Here is an 18,974-nt window from a genome sequence, read left to right as displayed (position 1 = left end):
TCTTTCAAGAGCTTTGAGAAGAGAATCTTCTGGGCTTGAGTAATGGCTGTCAAACTGTAAGAAAGTGCTGAGCATCCACTCAGAAGAACCTACAGAACTCAACAAGAAAACATTAAGTTCTTGAGCTGTGTTTACCTCTATCTTGCAGAAACAATGCCATCCAGAAAAGAGCTTCCTTATCCATCCAGAGCAGTCATCACTTCCAGCTGTTAACTGCTGGCTGTTAACTGCAGAGTACTACTAAGAATACAGTCAGAGATGTATACAGTCAAAGAATTACAGCTGCTCTGTACCATAGAGCTTACTCACAAACTACAGACTTTGCACATAATATTCTCCACACAGCACTTGGACAACCAACTGAACCCCAAACTCCCATTACTTGTCCCAACCCTGAGTCTCATTTCATAAATGCATGCAAGTATTTCTCCATTATGTTTCAAAGCTTGGTCAACATTGAGGAAGGTTTATTAATTCAAAAGTTAAGTACTATTAAATTGATCAGAGACTCTGGCCTGTGTTACACAAGTGTTCCACTAGAGCAGCAAACAGTACCTGTATTAGAGATGCACATATCCCTTCAGGACCCAAAGACACCAACTAGTTATTACCCAAAGCAACTGGGAATCAAATTTAAGTATATCATAGGGAAACTGAAATATAGCTGTAACAATACTCATCTTTAATTCCATGTCGATTGTACCAGCAATGTAGTGCTACAATCTGAATAGCAAAAGAACCACATCTTAAAATGGAAGGAGGCTGTGCACAACTTTCAAGTCTGCAAAGTTAGTACACTTTCCCAGGATCACAGACACTGGTACTGCATGCCCATGTGAAATGAAAGCAGAATCACATAACTGATTTTGGGGCTATCCCGAATTTGTTACGCACATGTAGATTCTCAATTTCCCTACAGAAATTGACTTCAGATTCCAGAAGTTCTCAGAGACTGGTAAAAAAAAAAATATATATATATATATAGGACAGGTAAGGCTACCCACAATAACAAACATGTGCACAGCACTAACACTATGTTGTATTACCCTGTGAAATTCTGCTTTTCAAGAGCCAAAGAAGTCTTGAAAAAATTCATATCAATCACTATTTAGTTCTTAAAAAAAAGAGACCAAGATATGAAATATGTTTTATTTTATTAAACTTCTCATCTTATTGAGTTTTTACGTCAGATGCACCAATCCAGTACTTGCTGATATGGTGGTCTCCTGGTGGTTTGTTTCAGGATCTAGACAACTGTAAATAAAAAGAGATTTTAGAAAGGATTTTGCACTGCAAATGTGAAATTGGAAGTTGATGGACATGTGACAAATTACTTTTTCTGATGGTTTTAATGCAAGACAAAAATATTCAGTTTCATTAATCTCACTTCTTAACAGACATGAAAACATTCTTAACAGCTTACAAAGGACTCAACTTCATTCAGACAAGTTCACTTAAAGATGTCTGCAAACAAAGGCTCCAGATTGTTTAACAAGCAGGGAAAAAGTCCTTCTTCCTTCTCTCAAAGGACTCTGAACAGCACTAATTTTTTTTCCCAGTAGCTTCTAAGTGCCTGGCTGGTGTTAAAAAAAAACAAACAAAAAAACCTCTATGAAACTCATTATCTGGACCCCGTGTTTCAACTTGAAGTTCAGAAGGCAAACATTCATTTTCAGTTCAGCTCAAACTGTCTCATCCTTCATGAGTATTTTGCACCATCTATGGAGCCATATATAGCTGAAATGCAAATTCTTTCAGCAGTTACAATTCTTAAACTATCCAAAAAAATCCCTACAATCAACCTTAATTATAAATTTCCTACACAGTATTAAATAGTTGTGTCATTGTTAAATCGACTTTCATTTACAAGCATTTACACGTAAATCACACAAAAGACACTTATATGTGCATGATCCATTTATTTAAATGGAGTCAGTACCCAGCAAGGAGGAACATCAGCCTAAGAAAGTTTTCTCAACAAATAAGTAAGAGGAAACTGGTCTTTCAGACCAGCTTAAGTCACTTGGGTTTTTAATTCTCTGCTATTGTTTCAACTAGCAGTCACAGCACAGAACACACCCCTTTTCTAGAGTTAGATGTTTCTCCATACAGTAGCATAAAACCAAGTTGGTAAGAAATGCAAAGCTGCTGATCAAGAGCCCTAGCAGAAATTAAGTTTTATGATATAAAGACACCTTATACAGCATAACTGCATCCATGTTGGCAAGCTGCTTAACTACAGCCTTGCTAAAGCAGACAAACCTTGGTAAGCTCCCAAGTCAAGCAACCTTCCCTACATGATAAGCTGCTCAAGCACATCACCTCACACCCCTATGGTTCCCAGCTCCCAGATTCCTTGTAATCATAGGCTTAAATGCAAACTAAGGTGCCACCTTCACCTTGAGAAACAACTGAACACACCTGACAAATACAACATATGAATGCAAAAAAATAATGCCAATCTGCATAATACCAACCTATTAGAGTTTCACTCATCTGCCTGCTGCACTGTTCCTTTCTCAGAAACATAGATACCATCCAAGAATTTCCTGATATCCTTGTTCTTGACTGTAGTGGCCTGCTGGATCAAGGCAGCTACAGAGAAAGCAAGACCATTAGTACACAAAGCAAACGGTCCAAGACTACCTCTAGCCTGTATGTGCTCCAACATTTCAAATGACAAATGAAACTGTCACTTGGAGGAGGGAATTACCAACATGAAATGCAGTCAGTTTTAATGAAAATAGAACACGCTTCACTGCACCCATCTTGGTAGCCTCAGGGACAAACAGTCCATTACTGTATACTTGTACAACTGAAAAGTTGAAAAGTGCTAGGGCACAAAGACCTTCAATACTGACTGGAAAATAGGTTCTGTGGACTTATAAAAACATCAACACTTGAAAAAACAACAGAAACTATGAAAAGCAATTACACTAGCTAGACAAAAAAAACAAGAACAACAGAAATACATTTGACCTGTCATTTATCTCAGGATGAAGAAAAAAGGACAAAGATACAGTTTGCAAAACTGACATCTTCATATAGAAGTGACCACATCATTAAGTCTTCCCAAGTATCTAGCTCACCAACCTGAATTGGAGACCAATTCAATGTCATTCCCTTCAAGGATCAGTTCATCTTTCTGGGCTTGAGATACTGCACAGGAAACACCTAGAGAAAGGAAAACACACAATCATCATCATTGGTGAAGACATTTAAGTTGTACTAGGAAAACACTATTCATGCCCTGTCCTAATTTATGGAGCCAGATGGTATTATTCTAGGCAATATTTCTATGATTTAGTTAAAATGGTCTCCCACAACTCCTTCCAGGATTGTCCTCTCTTACAGTTTCAGCACGCAAAGATTAGTTTCTTCCATCCAGAACATAACTTACACCAATTAATGCTCCCACTTAAACATTATTACATTACAGCATTAATCACCACCACCACCTGTAAACCAGAGATTTTGCCAGCATGGCTTTGTCAGCTAGGTGGTGCCATTTTCCACATTCTTATGTTCATTAAGGCAAAAGTGGATTCTCCCCTCCCCCACCACCAAGAGTCAGTGAAAAAAGCTTGCCCTCTGACATGTTAAGCACCATGTTTATACTAGAAACACTGGGACTATTCATAGGGAGTGAACACTACCACATTCAAGAATTTGTATATGCAAACCTTCACTAGTAAGGAAAGTAATCCAAGTCAGTTTTTATAGCTAAAAATTTAATACATATTGACTTAATAGATAAAACTAACACCTAATACCTAGAAGTGTTTCAAGCAAATGGCCGATTTACAAAAATCAATTACAACAACCAACCTTACCAGTATTTCAATACAAATCAAAGTCAAAACTCCCCATAAAAACCCCTGCACTCTATCTACCAATGTTTTCGCATAAGTCCAATGCTTTCATCTAACACCACTCCAAAACACCATCTTTCCTACAAAATATGCTCACCCATACCTCCACCAGGAGTAGAATTATTAAAGAAAAATGATGGGGAAAGTTCTCCCTACACAGTTTTATGATAGAAGTGTTTTTAGGACATGTGCTGCCTCTCTATCTGGAAGTTTAACAAGGTCCAAATTCCCAATCTCTTAGAAATCTTGACTAATACTTCAAGAAGTGCATAAGATGTCAAACAAAGTCTCTTAGAAATCTTGTTAATACTCCAAGAAATATGTAAGGTGTAAAACAAAGGAGTAAGAATAAAGATTTTGAAGTTTATCATACACACTCCTAGGCAATCAGGAAATTCAAATTACAATAGCACTTCAAAGACCAGAAGTGTGATGTAGGGTGAGCCTACCTGGGCTATATGCAGGATTTGTAAGAGAAACAATCCAAAACTGACCACATCCAGTTCACCAACCAATAAACATGGACCAGACTCAACAATGATGAAAGTCCTATGCTCCTTGTAATTCATATCGCAAGACCTAGCATTGAGCTTTCTTACTATTAAAAATAAGTTACCAAGTATTTATTGTAAATCTAAACAGTGGTACATGTACCATCACGATTATGTAAATTCAAAGTGATAGTCAAATACTGCCTGAACAGTCATTTACCACCTTCTTCTATCAGTGGTACCACCCAAACAAACTAGTGGAAACCCTTGTTAAAAACAGCAGAGTACAGTGTCATCAGATACACCCACCTGGCCTCATGCGCACTCTACGAATGTACTTCTCTCCCAAGAAATTTCGGATTTCCACAAGTGAGCCATTATCCTGTATGACTACATTGATGGGGAAGTGAGCATACACTGATCTCATCTTGTAACGAAAGCCCTAGGATTAAGCAAATTATTAGATACCGTAATTAGAACACATCCAAAAAGCAAAAAAGATACATAAAACTTATTGGATAAATCTAAAAGTACTTAAAACTGTTTTTCGTAAGAACTAGAACTTGACCATACTAAAACACTGAGCTCAAGTGACATCCAGAGTTTATGGTTCATACTTTCTTCCACCTAAAAAAACCCACATTCAACAGCAAGCTGGGGGGAAGCTACAAGCAAGCTGCATGCATAACATCCTGTACACCTTCGAAAAGCTCCTGCTTAAATAAGAGGCTGTCTGTTATCTCCAGTAGCAAAATGACAAAAGTAACTTTATTTCAAAATAAAAAGCTTACCAGTGTAACACCTTTTATCATGTTCTGCACATGGCTGCAAATTGTGCGAACTGTTGCCAGCTCCTTTCTGTTACCCCACCATTTGTCAACCCGCAGCTATTAAAAAAAAAAAGCACTCAGATACATTTCAAAGTTAGAAAGGTTAAAGTTTGTGACAAACTAAGGCTGGGAAAATCATGTAATTTATGAATAGTCCCCCTAACAAAAGCACAAAGCCCTTTATTTCTTTCAAAGACTATTAAAGGCCCACTTAAATCTTTTAATTCCTATCCCCCCAGATGTACGAGAAATAATTTTTCTTCATATCCAATTATTAACAAATCTTGAAAGAAACTGCGATGGATATTAAGTGTAGAGAACTTCTGACATCCTTAAGTTGAAGGATACACTACAAAATACGCCAAACACTGAACATGCTGTTCCAAAATCAGCCTCCTGCTATAATCTATCAACTTTTTAATGAAACACAGGATAAGGAACCAGTTCCTGCACCATACCATACTTACTCAAACACGCTTGTCAAAAAGTGGCTGAACTCACCCACCTCCCTCATCCCTTCTTTTAAGTCTTTAAGGCTGCATGCAAATGCTATCCATTCACTTAGAAAGTTTCTGCTCTCCCAACATAACTTCCCAATTCCTGAAATTAAGTATACAGAACTTTGTCTGTTTAACATCAGACAGTTTACATGCAATACAGTAAGCAACCCACTGCCCAATAATTAGCAGACTATAACTATACAAAAAATAAATTTAAAGAACTTCATGGTGCCTAATCTAAGTCCGAGTAGTCCCCCATATTCCACGAAGCCAGCCTCTTTCAAAATACAAATAAACAAACGAATGAAAAATAACTAATTTACTTGTAGCAGAAGAATTTGGCTCAAGCTGCCATGCTACCAGTAGTTTTTTAGCTAGTTCTTAAAATTCTGTCCCTCTCTGAGCAGAGAAACAAACTCTGCAGCACTCACCTTCTTGCGTTTCTTTCCCAGGAGGGACAGCTCCACATTAATGTGGTTAAAATCCCTTCGCAGGGTTCCTCTGGGGCCCTTTACAATAACTGTCCGGCCCTTCAGCGAAACACTGACTAGAAACCAAAGACAAACAGCTGTTAACCGCCTGGGAAGCCTGCAGCACAATGCGCCTTCCCAACGCGCGGACAGACGTACCTTGCTCAGGGATGTCAACAGTCTGGTTGCTGAGGATGGTCTTCATCCTGCAAGCAACACACAGCAGAGGCTGCAGCCCCTCCAGGACAGGCCCCTTCCCGCGCACCCCCCCCCCCCGCCGCGAAACGCCCAGCTACGGAGCCCCCGCCGCCCTCCGCCACCGGGGAGCCGCCACAGCGCGGGGCCCCGCTCCCCACAGCGCCGCCCCCGCCGCGGCCAAGCGCAGGCCCCGCGGAGGGCGGCGCCGCCGGGACCAGGCCGCGCCACGGCGGCCTCGCGCCCAGCCCCATCGCTCCGCTCCGCAGCAGGGCCGGGGGGGGGGGGGGGCGGCGGGGCCGGCGCCTCCCCGGGGTTTCCCACCGCAGGGCTCGGGGCAGAGCGGCCCGGCAGAGCCCGGCGCCGCCCCGGGGGGCTGTCCGCGGCCGGGCGCGGCGGCCGGGCGCCGGCGGATGGGCCCGGATCCCGCAGGCCCCCAGCCTCACCTCGCAGCGCGCAGAGAAGAAAGGGGCAGCGTATTACGTCATCACGTACTTGTAGCCGCTCGCCGGCACCTGGCGTCATCACGCCGGCACAGCCGCTGGAGAGGCGAGAGTAGTCGAGGGTTGATGTGAGAGAGCTGACTGTGGAGGAAGGCAGGGCAGCCGAGCGCCGAGGGGACCGATCGGCCGGGCCGGAGGGCACCGGAGCAGGCGCGGGACCGCCATGTCACTGCTGCCGCGGAGCTGCCGCTGCGTGGTCGCCGCTGCCTCCAGGCGGCTGCTGCTGGGGCCCCCGGGCCGGGTGAGCGGGCGCCGTCCGGGGAGGGCGGCGGCGGGGCCGCTGCCGCGCCGGGTCGGGCCGGGCCGGGCCGGGCGGGGAGCGTCGCTGTCAGCGGGGCCCTCGCTGCGGCGGGCGGCGGGCCGGGGCGAGGGGCGGGGAGCGGAGCTGGACGGAGGGGCCGCGCGGCCGGTGGCGCAGGTCCCGCCGGGGGACGCTGCGCAGGGACGGGGCCGGCAGCGGGGGCGTGTTAAGTGATGAGCTAGAAAGAGCATTATATGCTTTGCTTAAAGGCACTTCGGAGAAGACTTGTACAATCTCTTTAAAAGGTATGGTGAGCCACCAAAAGGACAAGTAGTTATTTAGTATATAATAGGAATGTGTTTATAATTCAATAAATAATAGTGTTGCTTGTTTTAGGTGTCTGGAAGCCATGCATGTAACCAGTATAGAACATCAGGTTCGTTGCCAGAAGAAAAAAAAGAATTTCTGCAAAATGGACCAGACTTACAAGACTTTGTATCAGGGGATTTGTCAGACAAGAATGCATGGGCTGAGTATAAAGGCAATTTAAAGCGCCAGAAAGGAGAAAGGTAATTGTCATTTTAAACAACTATAGTTGCTTCTGTGCAGTATCTTACATGTTTAGTATTAACTACATAATGTATGCAGTGTACTTTTATTAAATTCTGTTGTACTGACTTGCCAAGTTAATTTTTCAAGAAAGAACACTTACAATATTAACTTCAAATATATAACAAAACATGAAGTTGTGGTTGTATTTTCTCACTTGAGTACTTGTGCCATGACTTGTATCAAATTATGAGTATACATCAATAGGTGAGTATACCCTACTTGGGTCATGAAAAAGTATTTTTAATACAATAAAACAAATTATTGCAGACTAAATTTAAAAAGTGGTTAAAACAAAACATCTTTCTACTCATTATTTGATCAGACTTTGTGATAGTTGTGTAATTTATACTGCCATTATCTGAAATGCTACTTGTTGCTACCTTTATTATGGCACTGTTAAATCCCAACAGTAAACAATTTTAAACCTCCTAATGACAACAAGCTCCTACTTTTGAATGTTGGCCTGATAATAAATATGGAAGAGAGAAGTCCATTGTGCCTATGAACAGCATTAATATTTTCAAGCAATCTTTCACAGTTGGGATCTGTAACAAGATAAAGTAGTTGTATGAAATTAATGGAAGCTTACCATGTAAAGAAGTTATTAATCTTTGTTTGCTTGATGTTATTCAGGCTGCAACTTCCTCCATGGCTGAAAACAAAGATTCCCATGGGAAAGAACTATAATAAACTAAAGAATACCTTGAGAAGTTTAAATCTTCATACGGTAAATCTAGAACCAACCATGTCTTCCTGTAGAAATAAGGCATTCTTTTAATGGTTTGAAATTATTTCTTTGTGGAGGACAATTAGAAATCATATCTTATAAAATATTCAAGGCTGAATCCAAGTCCAGTGCTGATCCCTTTTTCCAGGGGTGAATTTTACACATAGAGAATGAAGAAAAAACCTGTACAGAATTTCACATTTTCCCTTCTGTGATTTAAATATTAGGGTTTACTTGCATCCTCAAAAAGAAGATACTATGTGTGACTGCCTTTAAAGGAATCATATACATGTGATTCCAGAATTATACACGTTTTGCATGGTAAGAAATTCTAGAAACATATGGGTTTTATCAAATATACCTCCCAGGTGGTAAAAAGTGGCAAGTATACATAGGCGTTTTTTTCTTCTTTTGGGGGGAAAGATCATGCTTTGATGCATCCTAGTTCTTGTGAATATTTTATCATCTTTCAAATTTAATTTAAAATCTTAATGACAAATAATCTGTGCTAATAAGGCAGATACTTGGCTGAGGAGTGTTTGGAGTTGTAAAGTAGAGGAAAAGAATGGTAGAGGAATGGGTGCCAGGAAATAATGATTTTATTCCTAGCTCTATTACTGACTTCTTATGTAATAACAGGTAACTGTTAACCTTCTCATTTATCACAGAAGGAATTGCATTTTGTTTGTAAGCTATGGTTGAAATATGGTACGATAATGTCTTTTAACTTTAGGTATGTGAGGAAGCACGTTGTCCCAACATTGGAGAATGCTGGGGAGGTGGTGAATATGCTACAGCTACAGCTACTATTATGGTAAGCCATTAACCATTTCTCACTTCTCAAGTATTCTGTAAATGTCTGAGCTGTTGGTAGCAAATCTGGATAGGCAACAACCTCTGCTGTAGTTGTACAAGTTTATTATATGAAACGTACAGTGAATCACTCATTTTTTTCTTTGGTACTGGGCTTTATCTGATTTAGCATAATTAGCAATTTCTTGGCCAAACAATAGTGATGCGTAAAATATAAAGGTAGGAATGTCTTTCTTATTTCAGCTGATGGGTGACACATGCACTAGAGGTTGCAGATTTTGTTCAGTAAAGACAGCAAAAAATCCACCTCCACTAGATCCTGAGGAGCCTTACAATACAGCAAAAGCTATAGCTGAATGGGGCTTGGATTATGTTGTATTGACATCTGTGGACAGAGACGGTTAGTATGTTGTTATTAATGTCTTCCGGTGTAAGCACCCATGTGTTACATGGAATAACCATAGACCTCAATAAACATTCTTCACTCAATGGGATTATTGAGATATACTATTTTAAAGGGGTCAGCAGTGCTGAAACTTTGGGAAGGTTATACCTATTCTTAGTATTCTCTGTGTCTGTTAAAATATACCAGAAATTACACTGTTATGAAGTATTCAAAATACCGTATTATAATATTTTATTAGATATTCCTAAAAGCTTGTGTTCTTTTAGTAAAGCCAGGACTAATTTTGTGATTGAATGGTCTGGAAGAGCATTTTTATAATTTGTTTTTTGCAAAATTTATACCTATGTGGTATATTCTATTATTTGATCAGCAAAAAAAGCCCTTGTTCATTTGTAATGCCATTACAGAACTTCCTTCCAAAAACTAGACCTGGAACAGACTACACTTAAAAGTTTCCTTTTCTTTCTCTGTGGTTGTAATGGCTCCTCTGTGGTAATACTACATAGGTGGGAAAAACTGCGTTGCAAAGACTGTTCAGTATACTTCTGCTAAAAGTATAGTAGTTTCAGAGTGGCTTACAATAATGATTAACTGGATGTATTTCTATTTTTGTGGAACTATCTCTCAGATTAAAAACATAAATAGATAAAGCCATTCTGTGTTCAGGCTAATAGTGAACCCGCACAGACAAATTCAGAGTAAGTGTTCAAAGTCTGCCTTAAATGATCGTATTTAGCCTGAGTGCAGAACAAGTCTTGGTAGACTATCTGTTGTAAACCTCTGGCATGGTGGTAAGATAAGACTGGGGTTTCAGCTTTTGACTAAAAATTGTATTACTAGCTTGGATTTGAATTTTACACTGCAGTATTTCTGTGACCTTGCTAATAAGTAAATACATTTCTTGAATAAGAAGTTAACTGAATAAATGAATTGCTTCTAGATATGCCGGATGGTGGAGCAGAACACTTTGCAAAGACAGTCTCTCATCTGAAAGAAAGGTATATTATTAATGTTACAAAATTGGTATTAAAACTTCAGAATGTGGTACTTCATGTAGGCCAAAACCAGCTTTAGCTGGATTACTCCAGGTGCCAGGCAAGTACAAAAGTCTGCCCTTTGCTTATTTATGCTCCTTTTTTCCTGTTTTTCATCCTTCCTGGTATAACACCCCCAAAAGTGTTTCAAATTTGGATGCATTTTAGCATCCATGGATGCAATTTAGCCCAAGCTTATTTAAAGCTAAGCACTGGATTATTTCTTTGACCATGTGTCTGGTTTACCAGCACATGAGCACATACTTTTGAGGTATGTTATTCTTAAAGATTAGGGTTCAAACACAGTGGATTTAGAAAACAGTGTCACTGCATTGCAAAGGAAGTTTTTCCACAGTGGCTGTTTCTAAGTCTTTAATTGTATCTTATTTTTCTTATTTAAGCCTTCTTCATTTTCTATATTGCTGCCCTGCGTGCCATCTGATAGCATGCTTGTCTTACCTGCAAATTTAATTCCCATAACCTCATCTGAGTCTTTATCTAGTGCTGAATTTTAAGCCTCACATTGAAAGGTTCCTGTGAAGATATGCAGTTTTCCCCATCTGCCCTTCTGAGCTGAAATCTGGCTACCGGACACTGGGATTAGATTCCTGGGCAATACTGTAGAGTATTCCTATCCCAGTAGACAGGAGTATAGCTGCTTTATATTTCAGAAGCTCTCATACTAAAATCACGTTAAAAATCTTGTTAAATTAACCTGCAACAAAGACGCACAGAAAAAGTTACAGATGAACAGGAAATGTGATTGTTTGACAGACTATAAGAATGGTTTTAATATTATCTGACTTTCATTTTATTTCAGCTCCTGTCAGTAAAATCAGGAAGTAAATACATTATGTTTTGTTTAAATTCTAATATTAGTATTTGCAGAAATATGTGTTTTATGCATGTATCCTGAATTAACTTCACTTTGCATATCTGAGCATCACTAAGTTATGTTTCTTTTTTGCTGAGCTTTGATTAAGTATAGATATTCTAGAGCAATATTTTGTAATACTCGATTTTAGCAACAGTGATACAAATCCCACAGATGTTTTCATTTTCAGTTTCTGCTTTTCAGGAATTCTAAAATTCTAGTAGAATGCCTAACTCCTGATTTTCGAGGGGACCTTAAAGCTGTGGAGAAAGTAGCATTGTCAGGACTAGATGTATATGCCCACAATGTGGAAACTGTTCCAGAATTACAGAGGTAAGCAAAGATAATCTGTATAAATAGAAAGAAATATATAAATAAAAGAGATTTTTCTAAAAGAAATTTTGTGAAAGGAATAGTCAGAGCCATTTATTTAAATCTGCACTAACGCTTTAGGTCCCAGTCCCCTAAATTCCTCTCCTAAACTGGTGTCATTGGTACTATAGTATCAGTAGTAATTCCTCTCTATCTTATAACCAAATACCCACTAATTGGAAAAAAATGCTCCAGCTCTATTTGCCCTAAGTTTTTATATGTACATTTCAAATCAAAGACCTGTCTTAAGAGGAGAATAAGCATATATTCTAATGGAGAGTAGTTTAATCCATTTTATAAGGTATTCTGCTTGAGAAACAGACTTCATTTTTAAACAGTAGTATTTAATGCATGCATTGGATTGTCTTTTGGATGAAATTTTGCTTACTTAGCCAAATACTGTACATTTTAAAATCTATGTTCATGTCAGTCTTTAGCGTTTTGGTTTTCTCTGATTGTAAGGGTGTGACCTGTTCAGCATCTTAAACTACTGTGCCATGAGAAAAATGCAGATTTTTCTGCATTGCAGACACAGCTATAAAATGCTCCTGACTCATGTTAACGCTGTTGCAGGGCAGAGTCTAAGACTGAACAGTGAGTGCTTGGAAATGTGCTGAAAAAGTTTGGGGCTTTTGCTGAAGATGACAAATTTGGGAAAGAGAGGTTTAAGCAAATGAAGAAACTGATTACAAACCAGTCCTGAAACACAATTACATCCATTTCTGTTTTCGCCTCATCTCATGACAGGTTCACATCGTGACCGTTAACTTCTACTCGCATCTACCACTTCCTCACTGCCCCAGGCTATGTGGGTTTTAATTGGGAAAACGTGGGTAGATTTGAAAGGCTTCGAGCTGTAGAAGGAGGGGGCCGGGGAGGCTGCTGAGGGAGGAGCCGCGGCCTGGGTCAGGCCAGGCCGTGCCGGGCCGAGGAGCGGGTTGCGGGCGGCGCGGGGCAGCCCGGGCCGCGCGGCCCCCCGGGGGCGGCCGCCGCCAACAGCCGCCGCGGCCTCCTCAGCTCGCGGCGAAATGGCGGGGCCGCGGCGGCCGCGCGGGCGGCTCCCAGCGTGCCTCGCGCGCGGCGGCGCCCGCCGCCCGCCGGCAGAGGGCGCCCGCCCCCGGGCCGTGCTACCGCCCCGCCCCGCCCCGCCCCGGGGCGGCCCTCGGGAGCCGCCGCCGCCGCCCGCGTCCCCGCCGACACGGCCGTGCCTGGGCGCGGTCGCTGAGACCCGAGGGGTGCGGCCCGCGGTGGGGCACTCTGGTAGGGCTTCAGCCCCTGGCGGGGGCGGGGCGAGACGGGGCACGTCTCACTGCTCGTGAATGATTTGGGGGGGTCAAGGGAATTTTCAACTGCTGTGCAGCCAAAGAGCTCGTTTTTTAAAGTGGTGGCTTTCACTTTGTAGAAACTAATAGCATGTACCTCTCTCAGCATCTCTAATTTCTGTGTACCCCTTTATGCATTTTTTTCCCCTTGTGTTCAAAATATTAAAAGGAAGGTCCGCGATCCCCGAGCCAACTTTGAGCAATCTGTACGCGTCCTGCAGCATGCTAAAGAGGTCCAACCTGGCATAATTTCTAAAACCTCCATTATGCTGGGGCTAGGCGAGACGGATGAACAAGTATATTCAACAATGAAGTGTAAGCTGGTATTGAAATATATGTTTACATGTATGAATTTTGTTTTATCGGAAAACAGCTGTAAGCATCTCAAAATACAACAAACTGATATATGTGCAAATCAGTTTGCTGGTGGGGGAAATGTTTTCTAAGCTATATGGAAAAAAAGTTTGATTAAGAAAAAACTGAACTTCTGAAACATTCTGTTCTTATGGCTTTCAGATTTCTCAGTAACAATTTGACAGGCTGATCAAGCTCCCGTTGATTTCAGTGGGAGCTATAACTATCTTCATGTGACTATTTTAATATTCATAACTCTGTAATACTTAACTATTTTGCAAACCCATTATTTACCTTATTATGCATTTCTTTTTAGAGGTGGCAGACCGCAATGTCTGGAAAAAAACTTATTTTGGCTTATCTGCACAGATGTAAAACAAATGTTCTTTTCCTAGGAGCTGTAGCACAGTCTTGAGGGGTTTTTGTTTGCTTTGTGGGTTTTTGTTTGGTGGGGGTTTTTTTGAGAGGAAAAAGTTCACAGTGGTAAGTGAATGGAAAGCGCTTACAAGAAGCAGTTCATAAATCCCATAATTTTTCTGCCAGATCCAGTTGAAAGAAAGTCTACCCAGTACTTTCATCTTTGTAGATAAGCCCTGAGGTAGAATACGCTGGTACAGTGTAGTTTTTCTGTAGCTACCCTACAATCTGGGCAGTAAAATTAACCATTCCTGACTCTCCCACACTGTCTGTCTGGCATTTCCTGGCCATGACAGCGTGAAAGTTCAGATTTGGTGCTGTTTGCTTTCAGTCCACTTTCACAGATGTGTTTGGAGCTAAGGGTTTACCAGCCACATTTGTTCAGTTACTCTGATTTTGTTCCCCTTCCCTCTTGTGTGTAAGAGTTGAAGAACATGTATGGATGGTATTGAACCAGTTTCTTTACAGAACCCTCAGTCTAAACAGAGATTTCAGGGTACCTGTGAGTGCAGTGTTCCAATCAAAACACTCTGTGTTTGGTTTTTTTCTATTTATTTTACTTTGGGGCAACCAGCCCAAGTGGCCAGAGTGTATGGAGAAACTCATGCAAAATCTGATTCTTCAGCCATCCCTTTGTTGAGAATACCCCACTAGCTGCAGTGAACATAATTCTTCAGGCTAGCTGACTATCAGGTGTCTGGATTTCCCTCTGTAAGTAGACTTTATGTGAACTCATTTGCTGTATACTGATTCTGGTATATATTCAAATTTTAGCAGACACGGCTTACAAGTGCAGCAGGCACAAAACTTAACATATACTCTTAAGCGTGTAAAACTGTCAAAAGATGTTGGCAATTCCCCTTGGATTTATAGCTCTTTAGAACTGTGCGCATAACAGCATCAAGACTTGAAGCAGTGGAAAAGTGCCAAGCCTATGTGTGTACATCTACATTTTATCAAATGAAGGCTCTGACCTAAAGATACAATAAAAAGCAGTAAAATAAAAAGAGAGAGCACGTCGTCTCTGCAGTGAGACAAGTAACTGCAGTGCAGCTTAGTAGTACACTCTCTAGCTTTAAACTGGGTAGCTCAGGTATTGGTAAGTCTCCTTGCAGCAGCATGGAGCTCAGAATCAGGTAATTTACATTGCCACCACTGAAGGAGATCACAAGTTCTGTTTACTGGAAAGTACAGTGTAACTCCTCTAATATGCTGTGGAGCAACCTCTGTGCAGACTTGTAATGTAAGTAGGACGTTTTTCAGGTGCTGACAATCCCTTGCGATCCTTTTGCCACTAACGAAATTTTATTTTTACAGTATTGCGTGAAGCCGATGTAGATTGTTTGACCCTAGGACAATACATGCAGCCAACAAAACGTCACCTAAAGGTAAAAATGCCTTTAGTATACTGGCAGCATTATGGCCCGTACCTCGTTGTAGCAAAGTTCCCTTTCTAAAAAGAGGTTTAATTTGCATCCTTACCCTAACAGTGGATGCTGGGAGAGATTTCCTTCTTCATCTTACCTGATCTTCATCTGTTATGGGCTCTCTGCTAAAAATGACCTCAGCTATCTCTCTTCCGTCTTCTGCAGGCTTCTCACTGCTACTTGCTACTAGCTGGGGAGGCAGTTGGAGCAAAGGCATGATTCTGGCAAATGAGAGAGTCTCGGTGTAAATGTAATGGCTGACGCCATCTCACCTTCCCCATCTTGTAGGCTCTTTCTTAATGATGTCACTTCAGTTGTGAAAATTACCATTTTTCTAGGTTTTCCTGTTCTGTAATCTGTCTAGAAATGTTTGAGTCTCTGTCCTGTTATTCTGCTTCACTGAGATATTACCATTGAAGAGGTTCATAAGGCTACTGTATTTTTAACTAACTTGGACAAAAGTTTGCTCAAAATGACCAGTCAAAAACAGAGTGAAGAAAATGATGAAGCAACAACCAGATATTACATTCTGAACTGTTGAGCTATATTTGAAAAGCAAATTAAATGCATTCATCTGGTAAAAAGCAGAGAGAAAATGCATTTGTATGACTTGACTGCTGCAAGTTTTGGAGTGTAAAGTTATGAACTTGTGAAGTAATTGTATTTCCTGTCACTACGTTCTATCTGTATCCACTTCCTTTGCGTTATTATCTGATCAAAATTAATTCTTTTCACTCAGGTTGAGGAATATATAACTCCTGAAAAATTCAAATACTGGGAAAAAGTAGGAAATGATCTTGGATTCCATTACACAGCTAGTGGGCCTTTAGTGCGCTCCTCTTATAAAGCAGGTAAATTACTGAAATGCATTAGACTATATAATAGAATTTTATATCCTAAATAAAGTTAGAACTGTGAAGTAATATGTAACAAAGTTCACCTTAGCTCAAGGGCAGCTCATGAAGTGGTCCTTTGGTTTTTATTTTATTTATACAAACTGTCTTCTATAGGTCATCTAAATGCATCAGTATGGCAGTAGCTGGTATTTGTACAATTACTGTGCCACTTAGGCTCATTTTTGCTAAACCTGTTTGTACTATACTTCCTGCTTGAGGCAGGATTCATATAAAGGAAACACAATTTGCAAGCTTTCCATTACATCCTGCCTCTTGAACACTGCAGGGTTTAGTAGTGGCCTTTTTTTTGTGGTGTATTTTTGTTGCTTTAGAAAGAATTTATTTACAGTACCATAGAAATAATTAGACACATTTATGGCAGTGCTTTTTCTAACAAAGCATTATGTATTAAGTAACAGCTGATCTTAATGGGATTGTTGTGTAGGTCCAATATCCTGCTTTTTTCTGTGAAGAGAGCAGAAAAGACTTGGCTGAGACACCTTGCTTTTCAGACTATTTTAAAGCCAGTTTAAGCAAAATTTGTAGCAGGTTTCACTACATGTTGCTGATAACTTAATTAATAATTAATCCCTGTTTTATGAAGTAATTCATCTTTGATTGTTGGAGTGATTTCATACAATTGGACATAAGCAAAGTCAAGGAAAAGCATGGTCTTTGAGGATGAAAGGGTTTGTTGGGTTATAAGGTTTTTGTTTTTACATCTGTATATTTGGAAGTATTGTACAGAACTGAATTATTGTAGAATACTGGTAAGGACAGTTGCATTGCAGCATACAATTCTCAGTAAGAATGTATTGCTTTGAAATACTTACAAATCACTTTTGGTGCTTCTTTGCCTTTTAATTAGGTGAATTCTTCTTGAAGAACTTAGTAGAAAAAAGAAAGACAAAAGCCATCTGAAAAGGAGAGCAAACCTATTTAAAGCAGCCAGTTCTAGGGATCCTTTTTTTCAGCCCATACATTCAGTTCCAGAAACACAGAAGACCAGATGGTGGATGCATGAATAAACTTACTGTCATTCTAGAACTTTTCTCTCACCAAAACACTTCACATTAATTTACCTAACCCTTCCTGGCAAGGGTACAACTACTAGTTGGACTAGTAGTACTTTACTGTTCAATAAACAGTGAGAAGATGGAACTTAAAGAAGGTATTGATAAAACTCATTTTTTAAAGAGCAAAGGAACTGAGGTAGAGCAAACAAGCTGAAGGTATCAAATTTAAGTAAACAAGCTTGTTACTACTATCAATATTGCTGCAATTAGATTCTCTTTAAGATGTTAATAACAAGTAATTAGAACAGTATTGATATCTTGATATGTATGTTAACATTATTATGTAACATGAATTTTCTGGGACTTTGGGAAACCTGGGAGCTCCAAAGAAAGATTGCATATATGACAAAGGACCCTATTAAGGCTATCTTGCATCACACCAGAGAAAACATCATTAACACGCTTCAAGAGCCACCCCTAGTTTGGGTATAAGACTGTAACAAACCCTACTGAGTTGCACACATGCTTCTCAAAATTGGGTATACAGAACTATTGATATTCTGTACTGTGCTTCTGTTTCATGGGTATTGCCTTACTATTAAAGGAAAATTTAATAGCTGGTCTAAAGTCTTGCTGGTCATGTTTTGTCTGGTTACCTACCCACTTGTGGCTTGGTCTGGCTGTTAAATCTGAATGCAACAGAGAAGTGAATTGCAGTATGGATGAAATATGAAAACCATTATATATTTTTTTTAAATTGTAGCAGAAATAAAAATATAGCTTATGGTACACTAGCAGTTGTAAATGCTTCTCTCTTTCCAGCAATTGGAGCAAGGAACCATACTCTCAGTACTTCAGAATATGCCTCCCTAATAGTTGTCTGCTTTGAACACCCTGGATAATTTCATCAAAATGCAGCTTAAGCCTGCTTAAAATCTTTGGGAAACACACCAGGAGTCTGTATTATCTGGTCCTAAACTCTTCCCATTTAGGTGTTCTATAGCCAGCTGCAGTATCTGTGTAAGCTAATGTAGTCCGCAGGAAGCAGAGCGAAAGTCTCCCCCTACTCTCAGCAAGATGTTAGAAGGCAGATTTAGAAAAAGCACGCTAATACTACAGTCACTCCTATATATTATGTCATATATGCTATGTATGAACAACAAAAATCAAATTATACCGGAGAGGCCAGTGATGTACAGCTGACACTTCACAAAATGAAGTATAGCAATATATATTCAATACAGATATTTTCTATATAATACTCTTGTGTTCCATTGAACACATGAAAACACTTCTTTACTGTGAGGGTGGTTAAATACTGGGAATACCCAAAGATTGTGGAGTCTCCATCCTTGGAGATACTCAAAAGCCATCTGGATAGGGTCCTGGGCAATGTGCTCTAGCTGACCCTGCTTGCGCAAGGAGGTTTGACCAGACTCTCCAGCAATCCCTGCCAACCCCCAACTATTCTGTGATTCTGTGAAAAAACATTATGAAGACAAATAGCCTTAAGCTAGAAGGAATGTGCTAATTAAGCACAGATGAGGAGGAGAGAAACCTGAGTACTGAAGAACAGAACAATTGAGAAATAGAAGTCTGATA

At 40.4% G+C, this 18,974-nt stretch overlaps 2 protein-coding genes across 2 annotated transcripts; one reads left to right on the top strand and one right to left on the bottom strand.

Moving 5' to 3' along the window:
• Window positions 1-1,135: 1,135 nt before the first annotated feature.
• RPL9 (ribosomal protein L9) lies at window positions 1,136-6,844 on the bottom strand. Its single transcript, XM_067298124.1, has 8 exons — window positions 6,805-6,844; window positions 6,323-6,369; window positions 6,125-6,240; window positions 5,155-5,250; window positions 4,673-4,805; window positions 3,094-3,174; window positions 2,478-2,595; window positions 1,136-1,254 (listed from the first exon to the last, which is right to left on the bottom strand). The coding sequence occupies exons 2-7, from the start codon at window positions 6,366-6,368 to the stop codon at window positions 2,489-2,491; spliced, it is 579 nt and encodes a 192-aa protein (XP_067154225.1). The 5' UTR covers window position 6,369; window positions 6,805-6,844; the 3' UTR covers window positions 1,136-1,254; window positions 2,478-2,488.
• Window positions 6,845-6,965: 121 nt separating this feature from the next.
• On the top strand, window positions 6,966-18,166 carry LIAS (lipoic acid synthetase). The gene is made up of 11 exons (XM_067298123.1): window positions 6,966-7,102; window positions 7,499-7,671; window positions 8,348-8,441; window positions 9,175-9,255; window positions 9,498-9,654; window positions 10,601-10,658; window positions 11,773-11,901; window positions 13,432-13,577; window positions 15,351-15,421; window positions 16,200-16,311; window positions 17,225-18,166. Exons 1-11 carry the CDS (start codon window positions 7,025-7,027, stop codon window positions 17,275-17,277), a joined length of 1,152 nt encoding a protein of 383 aa, XP_067154224.1. The 5' UTR covers window positions 6,966-7,024; the 3' UTR covers window positions 17,278-18,166.
• Window positions 18,167-18,974: the final 808 nt, after the last annotated feature.

The sequence above is a fragment of the Apteryx mantelli genome, chromosome 5 (genome assembly GCF_036417845.1).
Source record: "Apteryx mantelli isolate bAptMan1 chromosome 5, bAptMan1.hap1, whole genome shotgun sequence".
Taxonomy (NCBI): domain Eukaryota; kingdom Metazoa; phylum Chordata; class Aves; order Apterygiformes; family Apterygidae; genus Apteryx; species Apteryx mantelli.
Note: the sequence above shows the minus strand (reverse complement) of the source record. Positions and strands in the feature narration are given on the sequence as shown.